At 41.1% G+C, this 12,640-nt stretch overlaps 1 protein-coding gene across 11 annotated transcripts in view; it reads right to left on the reverse strand.

Annotated features, from left to right (window-relative positions):
* Nucleotides 1-12,640, reverse strand: part of mark2b (MAP/microtubule affinity-regulating kinase 2b) — a 45,478-nt gene that overhangs the window by 18,496 nt on the left and 14,342 nt on the right. For 7 of the 11 annotated variants that reach the window (XM_063900188.1, XM_063900187.1, XM_063900182.1 and 4 more), the window contains exons 2-13: nucleotides 10,676-10,843; nucleotides 9,069-9,122; nucleotides 6,906-6,954; nucleotides 6,629-6,694; nucleotides 6,072-6,142; nucleotides 5,497-5,553; nucleotides 3,704-3,940; nucleotides 2,575-2,694; nucleotides 1,351-1,477; nucleotides 1,118-1,230; nucleotides 476-550; nucleotides 68-125 (exon numbers count right to left, since the gene is read on the reverse strand). In XM_063900188.1, the coding sequence (XP_063756258.1) occupies nucleotides 68-125; nucleotides 476-550; nucleotides 1,118-1,230; nucleotides 1,351-1,477; nucleotides 2,575-2,694; nucleotides 3,704-3,940; nucleotides 5,497-5,553; nucleotides 6,072-6,142; nucleotides 6,629-6,694; nucleotides 6,906-6,954; nucleotides 9,069-9,122; nucleotides 10,676-10,843 (1,195 nt within the window). The remainder of the gene's footprint in view (nucleotides 1-67; nucleotides 126-475; nucleotides 551-1,117; nucleotides 1,231-1,350; nucleotides 1,478-2,574; nucleotides 2,695-3,703; nucleotides 3,941-5,496; nucleotides 5,554-6,071; nucleotides 6,143-6,628; nucleotides 6,695-6,905; nucleotides 6,955-9,068; nucleotides 9,123-10,675; nucleotides 10,844-12,640) is intronic. The other 4 variants (XM_063900181.1, XM_063900179.1, XM_063900183.1 and 1 more) reach the window with 3 other exon arrangements.

Genomic DNA, 12,640 nt, shown 5'->3' on the forward strand with positions numbered 1-12,640 from the left:
TTAAAAATTATTCATTCTCCAAACCCTCTCCTACGCCCCCCTCCTCTCCGACATACACCCGTCTCACCCTGGTCGTTGGTTCTGCGGTTTTGAGGCTTCTGGTTGGACGACACACTGCGCTGTACCTTAGAGAGGCAAGACGGACATACAGTTCAGTGTGGTATAGTTTATTTCAGAGTTTACACACTCTGGGACGGGAGTAGAAGCTGCATTCACAGCCGCTGTTATGTATCTATAAAGCCATCCACATGAAAGCTCACAACATTTTCATGATAAAGAAGGGGAAGGCGCTGCTTCACATGTACCTGTATGTAGGTCAACCATCTAAAATCTCAAAGAGAGCTTCATGTGAGTAAATTCCCAAAGTGTATTTGTCCAAAAAAAAATGAAGATGTCAAGCCAGTGCACTTATCACCGGCTGGAGTCGGGAGACATCCTTATGTGTAAGCAGAGGACGTTATGTGTTTCATTGTACCTTGTGAGGCGGGGAGGGGGCGTTAATGTTGCTTACATCACTTCCTGGCCGGGGCTTGATACCACTTTCTTCCAGCTGCGGGAAAAATATCAACAAACAAGATTTAAAATTGTGTGTATCATAAAGATAGTGATGATTGTTCAACAACTCCTTTCTAGTACAGCTGATTATGTTTTGATTCATCTGTTTTTGTCTATGTAATACCAGAAAAGAGTAAAGTCTAGCCAAAATACAAAGAATCTCTCGCAAAAAGAGCTCCATATTTTAAAGGCTACCCAAAGTGCTTTTCACAGAGCAAGGTAAAAACATTATAGACAACAATTTAAAAACAATAATTGACATTTGGCAAGACAAAAAATCAACAACAGACAGCATCCTTAATTTAACTGAATTAAAATTGAGAAAGTTAGAGGTTCCTGCAGACATTGATTCACATGAGCAGAAGTAGGAGAGCTGATCAAAGAGTCTTGTCGTCGTTTTGTTTTTTGTGAGATATTTTCAAATTCAAATTTTTTTCTAAAGTAATAATCATCAGTGAAAAAGAGATAAGAGTTTTAATAATAATAATTATAACCGCTAACAAACTGCAGCTTCGACAGCTCTGACAACCCAATGTGTAGGTTTGAGTAAGATAGAGCGTACCTCATGGTTCCTAAAGTCCAGTAGCAGGTATGCGGCCATCACATCATTGTACTTCTGGTTCACCAGCGAGTCCTGAATCTCCTCCGCAGAAAATCCCATCGTCAGCATGATGTCTGCAGGCACAAAACGTGTTTCACATTAGAACAGTGAACCTCTGCACGTACATTATTCTTCTTGAGAAATTGAACATATGTGTTGAGTGTGTGCTTGGGTGAGGAAGGGAATACATTTACCATTTTTGAGTTTGTTTCCGTTCCTACCTGTCCGCCTGGGGTCCTTATAATCTGGCATGGGCTCAATGTAGGGTTTGAGTTCTTCGTCCTCATGACCCACATTCATCCACCGGTCCCTCATTATCTGCTGCTGAGAGCAAACCACACAGACAGGTAGAGGGAGGATAAGATGTCAAAGATATTAAGAGGGGTAAAGAGCAGAGGAGGGATGAAAGGTTAAAGAACAAAAGAGGAGACAAGAGAAAGAGGGGGGGAAAGGTTAGTACAAAAGAGCCTCACAAAGATAAATTGCTATTACAATGGAAAGGATGCAGGAGCCAGCGAAACATGATGAATTACTTCAGCGTTTTTCATCTGTTTACTCCACCACCAAGGGAATAGCCAGGTGTATTTTACCTTTTTAATGCAGATTCATCTTCCTTAAAAAGGTACCTCTTATAATGAACTCCAAATGGAAGGTAGAGCTTAACTTATAAAACCTGCAAGTGCGGGTCAAACCCTGCAAAACTGAACTATAACAATTGTAGACTAAATGTAAACCAACGTTGAGGTAGGTGTAAATGAGAGTCACAGGACTGAATTCTAGCACTAACGTTAGAGTCTTATCTCTGTTTTTTCACAGAGCAGCTATTACATTTAGCAGGTCAAACATAAACTGGTGAAATTCAAACCTAGAGTATGTTTTTCATACAAAATGGTAACAGATAGAGGCTGTTCCTCAGCAGCAACTAATTGATTGCCTTGTCAGCTTTTTTGCCTATAACTTCCATTCAAAACTAGTTAAACTCCAACTAGCTTCAGTGCCACCACATTTAGTAACCCTGACTAACAAGTATTTACTATGCCTTAAAAAGCACTTTACACTTCAGCAACAAACTCGCATATAGCTGGTGAAGCAAGTCCACCGCAGCAGTATAGCACTGTATGTGCTCCAACAACATTAGATTATTCAGTCTGTGACTTTAATCATATTCATCTAAAGGATTTCAAAGTTGTCTTATTCCACATCTGAAATAACTTCAAAAGCTAAATTAAGTATTTATTAACGCCGTCCGACTGCTCTAGATTCAAGACACTCTAATGATTTAGAAAAGTGATTTATGAGTTATAATCTTGTGTGTGCGTGTGTGTGTGTGTGCGTGTGTGCGTGTGTGTGTGTGTGTGTGTGTGTGTGTGTGTGTGTGTGTGTGTGTGTGTGTGTGTGTGTGTGTCAGTATAGCGTACCTCGAGGCTGCCTCGTTTGGAGGGGTTCAGAATGAGAAACTTTTTGAGCAGGTTCTCACAGTCGGTGGACATGTAGAAGGGAATCCTGTATTTACCACGCAGCACACGCTCTCTCAATTCCTGGAGAGGGACAAGAGAATTTAAAGTCAGCAGTGAACTCTTAAAATAAAAAGCATAGACACGTTCTCAGATTCTGTCAAAGAGGAACAGACAATCCAAAGGTTTCCAGCGATTTACAGAAAACGAAACAGTGTCAAATGATAAAGGACTTGACTCTATATCACATCAGTAATCTAGTGTCCTCATCAAGCCAATAGACAACTTAAGCTGTGGTTCCACCCCCACATGATTAACAGCTTCTGAAACAAGTAGCGCATTCACCAAAGCACAAGCTGGTAGTCTTTTTAAAGGGCTAACAGTGGAAGTGCAGTGTGTGACGGACATTACCAAAATATATTATTTTAAATACATTTGAATTCCCTCTGTAAAAACATTTTGACTTTAATAAATCAACAAAATGATAGAATCACAAAAAAAAGGGCTTTATCTAATGTCCAGATTACTTTTGTTGTTATAGCATCTGTAAATGAAAAATAAAGACCAATTGTATAATAGCGGGTGAAATCTGAAAACAGTGAGGTTCTTAACTGTTAAATGAATAATAATGTAGATGTTAGATAAAACTTCACCCAAGCAAATGTAAAGGAGCCTGGATAAACCTGGATGGCAGTTTGCAGGCCCGTTAATATCATTGTAATCACATTCAATGTCATATCGCCCACCAACAATGTGTCTGCACTTCCACAGTGACTCATCTGGGTACAGACAGAATGTATTTGATGGCGACAATGTGTGATAGGTGGTATGAATAATTAAGAACAACAACAGTTTACAGAAAGCAATAAATCTCCCAGTTTGGTTGCAGAACACCACCAACACCATTACAAGTGCTTGGGTCGGCTTTTAATCACTTTTACACATTCACTCTCTCCTGAATTTAGTTTCTGCATTTTGCCCGGCAGAAGGAACAGAAACCAGCATGAGAAATACTACAACCACCCACAGAATACAGACATCCTCTTATGTAACCCACAATACACACACAAACAAACTGGCTCCTCTTCCTGACCTTGAGATTCTGTCCATCGAAAGGGAGCGAGCCGCTGACCAGCGTGTACAGGATCACTCCCAGGCTCCATACGTCCACCTCGGGCCCGTCGTACTTCTTCCCCTGGAAGAGCTCCGGGGCGGCGTAGGGCGGGGAGCCGCAGAACGTGTCCAGCTTGTTCCCCAGAGTGAACTCATTACTGAAGCCAAAGTCTGCTATCTTGATGTTCATGTCTGCGTCCAGAAGCAGGTTCTCTGCCTGCAGACAGATCGAGTGTTGGAGAGAGAGAGGAAGGAACCATTATCGTGAGGTAGAAAGCAGAAACATGTGGAGGAAAATATAAAGACCAAAACATGACAGGGTTACTTAATTCTGTATACATGTGCCAGGAAATGAAACAAATACTTTGAGTGATGTGGTAATGTCATTTCTCCAGATCACTTTTCCAATCCACAGGAAGTTCAACTAACGTGGACGACCAAGTCTTACAAATAGGCCGCTCGGTTATGTGTCAAGTGTCAGTAGAGCAAAAAATGTTCTCTGACATGCAAATGAGTTTAAGGATAAATATTCCACAGACAGTTCTCTGTGACACCTTTCTCTGGGAAAAAAAAACTGCAGGGTTTTTCAGAGTAATGGCCCGGGGCCTACAAGAAGCACACAATGGGCAAATTCATTTTGTGTGTGTGTGTGTGTGTGTGTGTGTGTGTGTGTGTGTGTGTGTGTGTGTGTGTGTGTGTGTGTGTGTGTGTGTGTGTGTGTGTGTGTGTGTGTGTGTGTGTGTGTGTTCGTAGCTCTCAGCCTAAAGTGAGGCAGTGAACACGAGGCTGGGGTTGCCTAGCAACAGGTGCGCTCTTCTTTTCACTTGCTCTGAATACTTTGTGTGTTTGAGTGAGTGTGTGTGCACCTTAAATACAACACTGACATCATCTCTAGGCTTTGACCTCAGAAATGAATGAATAGTGACGACTCCTCTTTTTGACTAACATTTTACCTCATCCATAGCTATATGCCATGTAAAAAAATGAAACTAGCAGACTGAGCTGTAACAACTATACCAAGAACATGAGTGCAGTCGTGCTGTGTTATTCATCTGTGGACCCAAACAGAACCATTTCCGTCTCGCTGCGCTAGAATTAAGCCTGTGCTGGATTTCACAATAGAATGCACAGATCAAGCGTGATTAGGATGATGTGCAGGACGGTGCGCATTACATTAATGAGAACTGTCTGTCCTCAAGAAGTCTTATCTCTCATGCTCGCCAAAAACCATTGCCTGCTAAAGAGTGAAAACATTATTCATGACCTTGCTGAAAGCACTGAAATTGTTAAAAAGCCAAACGATAACCATGATTGGGGACACAACTTTGAGATGAGAGGGTTCTGTATGGTTACAGTAATCAAGATAATGTCTACAGGTCTGCCTGCTGGCACAATAAGAGGATTACCAACTCAAGACCACAATGAGCGGGAGGCATCAGGTCTGCGGTTTAATTTTTGGCACCAAATGAAGTGCTTTAAAGACAGACGGGAGAATATATGAAGAGACCGAGAGAGGATTATCCAATAGCGAACACAAGAGGGGAATTACGTAAGAAACACATGTGCGTATGTATGGGTATGCGTGTTTAAGCCCTAGCTCTCTAAGAGGGACATTATATCATCTTTGTGATTAACCTATGAGTCACCTGTTCATGGAGGCAGAATCTCATCACAAAAAGTCAAATCCTATGAAGTTAAAAGTGAACAGAGAGTAAGAGCATGCCTGCTTGCGCTGTGACACCCAATGTTATTCAATAGTGGGCGTGTTCTCACCTTGAGGTCTCTGTGTACTATACACTTCTGATGGCAATACTGCACCGCTGACACAATCTGGAGAGTGAGAGAGAAAGAGACAGAGTGAGAGAGGATGACAAGATGAACAAGTTATAGAGCAGAACAAAAAGACCCTGACAACTCCGTAAGAATTTTATTAGAATTCAATAATTAAGTACAAAGGATGCAAATCAATGAGTAAAATACTAAATCAATGAGTTGATAAATCAAGTGATAACTTATTAATCGTTAAATAGAAAAAAGAAATTCCTGCATCTGCTCTTACATATACAGACAGTGGGGCTGCATGATATGAATATATATTGTAATAACGTTGTTGAATACTGGATATTCCTATTTATTGCGATTAATAAACAGATATTAAAGTCTATTCATTTCTACTACCTACAGTTTAGTGCTAAAAATACAAGAAAATGCTTGTTAAACATTTAAATATTCTTTGAATTAAAAAATGTAACATTGAACTGTGCACAAAAGGGCACGGATAAAAAAAACAGGACTGAAGTTTCCTCCTGATAAACTGTTTTTTAAACTCTAAACACACACATACACACCTGTCTGAATTTGGCACGGGCTTCTTTCTCCTTCATCCTTCCATGGGCCACCAAGTAATCAAAGACCTCTCCTGGGAGACGAGAGAAAGAGGAGGAGAGCAGAGTTATGTTTGAACTCAATACTTGTCTCTTTATGGATAGAGTATTAGGTTAAAGGGACATTGAACTAAGTAGTGTTGGTTAAAAAGAAAGCATAGGCCCTTGAATTAAAATACAAATACTTAAAAAACTAAACTTAAATGTTAAATATAAAGGTTGGTTGTTTTATTTTCATTAAAAAAGCATATTCAGTTTTATGTAAAATGTACTTAAGCATAGCTTATTTACCAAACAACGATTCAGAGTTCAGCTAATAAATATAGGCAAATATTTACATTTCTTGCAGATTAAATAATATTGAAAAAAATGTATAAAAGATGGATTCATGTGCGTCTACACTGAGAGGAATCTCCCAGAAAAACAAAAACCCTGTGCACTTTGAGGGGAGGCAGCATTTGATGGTAACATACAGAGTGCCCAGCCTCAGGGGGAATGATTTCACAGTGACACGCACTCACCTCCACTGGCGTACTCCATTACCAGGTACAAAGTCTTCTCTGTCTCTATCACCTCAAACAGCTTGACTGTGGAGGTGGAGAGAGTAAAGCAGAAGAGGGGAGAGGGAAAAGAGAAGGGAGATGGGGCAAGAAAAGGGCAGGAAACGTGAAAAGAAAAACAAAGAGATAAGAGAAGAGCAGAAGTATTAATACGAGACAGGTTGAACACATGACCTTGAAAGACCAAATACATCAGGTGCTCGGCGCGGGACGACAGAGTGATCTCACTGTGACTCACCTATGTTGGGGTGATTCAACATCTTCATAATCCTCACCTCCCGGAAGAGCTGCGGGAGAGGAAACCAGATTTATTTTGGTGTTGCGTGAATGTGTGCCGTTACATTTATATCCTACACTTTTAACAGCGAAATACTTTCAATGGATTTTTTATCAATTTGATTATGAGATATACAATTGTATTGTGTCATTGCATAGACTCTGGATCAATATTTGCAGTGGGTAAAGTGACACTGAAAACACAAGCATGCACTTCCTCTTTATGAGCTTGTGTGTCAATTTACTAAAAAGGGAAGCAAATATCAGTTTAAATCCCGGCATTATTTCAGAGCTAACAAACGTTGCCTTCAGCTGCCTGTAAACTCTGATATGATCATTTAAAGCATAAAAAGTATTAATTCCAGTCTGGCTGAGGGCCATTCAGTCTCTGGCTGTGGTTAAGGTGTGAAGAGGCAGTTTTCACTCATTGTGGCTGTGTCCGAAATCACTCACTCATTCACTACTCACTATATAGTGAATTCTATATAGTGGACTATATAGTGGACTCATCGGTTAAATGAAAAACGGTTTCGGACACTACTTCGCGGCGCAGTTAACAACGTCATTACTGTCGCACAATGAAAACGTGACAATTCAATGTCGTTTTTTCAAAATAGATGATAAATTAATTATTTCTTGTAATGAATTCATATTATACCGAGCGTATTTTCCTCATACCAATAAGCAGAAAGTATCTTGTGTCTGCTGCAACTTTCAATTTTTACTCAAGACTGAATGCTTTCCTTTTTTCATTGACTAAGTTATTTAATTAAAATGTTTGATCAGTTCCTCGCGCCGCACTGTAGGCCTACGTTTTATTCAGTTTCTTTGCTTGTTTTCTATTCTCTTACTTGTACTTGAATCTGTTTGTAATGTGTCTCCTCCTCCATAAATCCAACCCCAACACGCGCAACACATTATTAATTTTGCGCCATAGCATTATAAAAAACTGTCACGTGCGGACGCTGCTCCTCTCACTCCGCCATGGTTCGTGCTTCGCGACTGCAATGCATGATGGGATATATTGCTTGGTAGTGACCATCGGTTGCCCACTACATTTCACGGTGCATTTTGGGAAACAGTGAGTGCACTATATAGTGAATATCAATACTCACTCAACATTCGGACACCACTACAAAATGTCGCACACACTATATAGTGCACTATATAGTGAGTAGGGAGTGATTTCGGACACAGCCTATATGTTTATTTGACTCAGCAGATAAGGTCAGCAGTTAACTAGGCTTACTGTAGACAGACAGTTAGAAGCCAAAGTGAACTTTTACAGATGCAAACTACCCAAAATGCAACACTTTTAAGGTAATGTGTGTAATATAAACTCAAATACAAATATTTGCTTCATTTCATCTGCTGTTTAATTAAAGTAATGTAATACAATGTTTTGTTACAATTAAATACATTCATAGATATTAAGAGGCATTCAGGACATTTTAGGTTTACACAATGTCCCTTAATCACGTATAGTTCACGTATCGCATTTCTGAATGTCTCAGGGTTCTTTTTGTTTAGAAATTAAATAAAAACAGTGAGAGTGTTAGTCTATTTATGGGTGTTTTGAAGCCAGCGCATTATTTGCTTCAGTTGCAGCATGCAGAAATGCAGCAAGACGCATTTTACAAGAAACGTGCAGAACGAACAGACAAAGCCCCCTTAAATAATATCAAGGGTTCTTTGCCAAATTGGTTCCTAGTGCATCAGATGTGAGTGTGTGAGCATTTATCACTGGATTTATGTGCTGGCCCTGTGACGTCTTCAAATGTTCCTGTCATGAGCTCTGCATGTCCACATTAAAGATGCATGTGTGTGTTGAATGTGCAAGCGTACATGGTAAGGGAGTGTGCGTGTAAGTGGACAGACCCCACCCTGCCACGATCAAAAGAAGTAATTGCAGCTTGTTTCCTGTAATTAAAACTCTCTCTGAAAACTAGACCACTTCAGAAAGACAGAGAGCGAGACAGAAGGAAAAAGCCAAGGAGAAGGACATGTGGGGCAGGAAGAGTGACTTCTGAGAAAAGGGATAAGAAGGACTGAGGTTTGCATTTGGATTGTGTCCATATGTGTGAGTCCATGTGTGGGTGGGTGCAAGGGAGAGAAAGAGACCCACCTTCTGCAAACTGGAGGAGTTGAGCTGTGTCTTATCAATAATCTTTACAGCCACCTAGAAGCAAAACAACATGTGTTATTAGACTTTTATTCATTGGAAACACTAGCACTGAAGCTATCCTTTTTGGCACATCACACACACAGAACAATGAACCAATCTCAGACACAAACACATATTCACAGCGGGCTACAGTTGCATAATAGGGGCAGTATACAGGCACACACAAAGCTAAAGCATAGTTTTTACCCATGCTATAATGAGGTCTATAGTTCATAATCCAACAGTCGATGCCAACAACAGAGACAGAGCGATCGAACACAAGAAAAGGGAAGAAAGATAGAAATACAGACAGACGGATGAGATTTAGAATTAGGAAAGAAAGATAGGAGGGAGATAAGAGACAACAAAAGATGACGTGAAAATAAGGCGAGGAAACAAAGAATGATATGTCTTAACAACGACAGAGAAAAGGGAGGTTTTCTCCCACATCTGTCCTTCACTGCCAACTAACTCCTTTCTTCCTCTCCTCCTTCTGGTGGTGCTTGTCTGTCTTTCATGCCCTCTGACTCTCCCTTGTTTTCTTTATGTCCGTGTGCGTGTGTCAGCGAGTCACGTGGAGTATTATCAGGGTGTCAGGCACAGAGCTGTCACACATTGACAGAGCCCGTCCACCCCTCTCCCGCACACACACACACAGCACTTCAGTGGGCCTCAGACAGACCCCAGCATGGGCTCACTGCAGACACAGCGTTTCCCTTAAAGGTACAGGCCACTGCGTTACATCACATCTGGAATTCACAGTAAGCCGGAGACATTTGGGCTTCTCTTTTCAAGCTGACAATGGCGATCTAATCTCCCGCAGCAGATGTACCGTCTCCAAAGCCATGCGAGGCCAGGATCAGACCGGGCCCCACTGTGCATCCCAGCGTGAACCCTCCCGTATCCTCAGCAACCAGGAAGGAAGATTAACAAGTAGTCTAAACATTTGAACTGTTTTTCTACTTTTAACATCTTCTTTTCTACTCAAAGTAGTTTGGGTGATAAAATAGCCACTGGTTAAAAGATTTGTAGTCCATTTTTCAGTTATACTACGGGGTCAGGTTCCCTCGCCTGCTCAAAGTGTCTAATGGCATCTCCCTTTGTTTTGTTACAACTATAAACAACACAATACAGACAAATACAACTGTCACTTACTACAAATTAATGAGCAAAATATACAGTTAATATCAAAACAAAGCAAAAACATTATAACACATTAACACACATCATTTTCTAAACCTTTTCAGTGAAGATTCAAAGTAAAAAAAGAACAGTCAAGCAGTTTGGTTTGAGATTTATATACTAGTCTACACAGAAAGCACTTGCAAACAAAAGACAAATAAATAAATTAACCAAAAGAAAAAAGATGGATCAAGGTGAATTTGAATGATCTTCCAGGTGTCGCCGATAGAATTCTGAATCGTTGGTGTTTGTTATTGAACAAGACAGTTTCTAGGTAAATAAAAACACAATAGTGAAGTTTTTCTCCAGAACGTTGCGTAAAATAAAACACAGGTTAACCAAAGGACAATTTGTCTAGCACGTGTGCACTGCGCATGTATGCCTACCTCTTTTCCGGTGAGGACGTGTCGGGCCAGTTTGACCTTGGCGAAGTTGCCTTTCCCGATGGTTTTTAGCAACCGATAGTTTCCGATGTGCGGCTGGTCGTCTGTTGTGGTCGTGGCGACGGAGTTCCGACATCGCGGCATGCTGGAGCGGCTGGAGGACTTGGTCTCCTGAGAAGACATAAAAACAACATGTAAGCACCAAGAGGAGGACATGATGACTCAGAAAATAAATAGAAGGTGACAGTAAAAGAAAACACCATGGAATTTAAGTCTATTGACCCATTTCTAATTTAGGAGTTCATGAAAAGACATTGATCTTTTCAGAAGTGGATTTGTATTCCTCAGCAGAAGTAAAACAACCAACAAAAACACATTAGCAATGTCAAGAGAACTAGGCTAGATAAATCCACACACCTCTCGTCAACATGGCTAACAGAAAGCCAGTCTAACGCTGTTAATGGAACCCTTTGCTGTACCATCATAAATGAATAATTGAGTATGAGCACATGTCAGTATGAACCACTGCTACGCGCCGCAACCATGTGAAATAAATCAGGGTCAACGTAAAGCTGCTGGGACACTGAGCTTAGCCTCGATGTTGCTCTTGTCACTGTTTTACTTAATGTCACACTGCCTGTAGTTACGGTCCACAGACAATAGTCATCATTTAGTAACATATTGTGAGGATAAGAGTATACGCCGTGTGACGAATAAAACATTTATGATCAGATCTGTGTGACTTTCATTTGAACCCACAAGGGCCAGTAGTGTATAAGGTTGTTTAAAAAGTATCTCTATATGGTAGTATGGGCTAGAAATGCTTCAGTTCATCTTACAGCAGACAGTAGGTCTTTCGAGTCATACACACACCCACAAAAAGAAAACAAAACCTTGCTGTGCTGGCAAGTTTTACATGGTTGGCAACTGCGATTGGGTTTCAACTCCATGAAAGGGTCAGAGCAATCGTGCGTGTGTGCGTGTGTGTGTGCGTGTGTGTGTGTGTGTGTGTGTGTGTGTGTGTGTGTGTGTGTGTGTGTGTGTGTGTGTGTGTGTGTGTGTGTGTGTGTGTGTGTGTGTGTGTGTGTGTGTGTGTGTGTGTGTGTGTGTGATCTGAGCGGACAGGTGACAGGGATCAGGGTCAGAGGAGAGGACGACTGGCTCCAGGGTGACGAGACGCAAACACACACACACACACACAGGGCTGTGGCACAAACACCAGTGAACAGACACACACACACACACACTCTGTGCGGGATCACAGACATGCACTCAGCGGCATAAATCACACACACCTCTCAGAGATTTGACACCAATGAGAGAGACGGGCAAGTGAAATTCACACTGTTGGTGCGGAGTGAAGAGGTTTCGCACAAATCATCTCGTCCTCTTTATTCACCTAATTATCTCTCAGGCTCGAACAAATTAGAGGCTCGCCCTGCATCCCAAATTACCCACAAACCACTTTTTTTAATCAACATCTTCCTCCCCACGTTACCATATCTTCAGCCATGGGAAACTTGGATAACCATGATTACTTCATTGTGCGTTTCTTGCTCCAGATGGTATGATCTAACGTCTGCATCCCATCCACAACCCACCCCCCACCCCCACATCCTCATGCTGACAGTGCAGACCTGTACAAAATGTAATAGGCCAGACTGAGCTTTAACACAAGCAGGGGGACTTGGATTAAAAACAAATGACAGTTACATTAAATCGGGAGGACAGGAAGGCCCTTATGTGGTCTTGCGTGAGGGAGAAGCAAATGATTTTATTTTTGGATCATGTAAGAGAGGGGGATGGAGACCGACAATGCCACATGCGGACACTACTCAAGACAATGAAACTTAATCTGACCATAGGAATATGATTTATAGCTTTGAATTGTTTCCCAAGGCTTCTTAAAACTGATAAGGCATAGCCTACTATTTTATTTGTTTTGATTCTTGATAGACTCGATTGACC

Source organism: Eleginops maclovinus, chromosome 14, assembly GCF_036324505.1.
Source record: "Eleginops maclovinus isolate JMC-PN-2008 ecotype Puerto Natales chromosome 14, JC_Emac_rtc_rv5, whole genome shotgun sequence".
In the NCBI taxonomy this organism is placed as follows: Eukaryota; Metazoa; Chordata; class Actinopteri; order Perciformes; family Eleginopidae; genus Eleginops; species Eleginops maclovinus.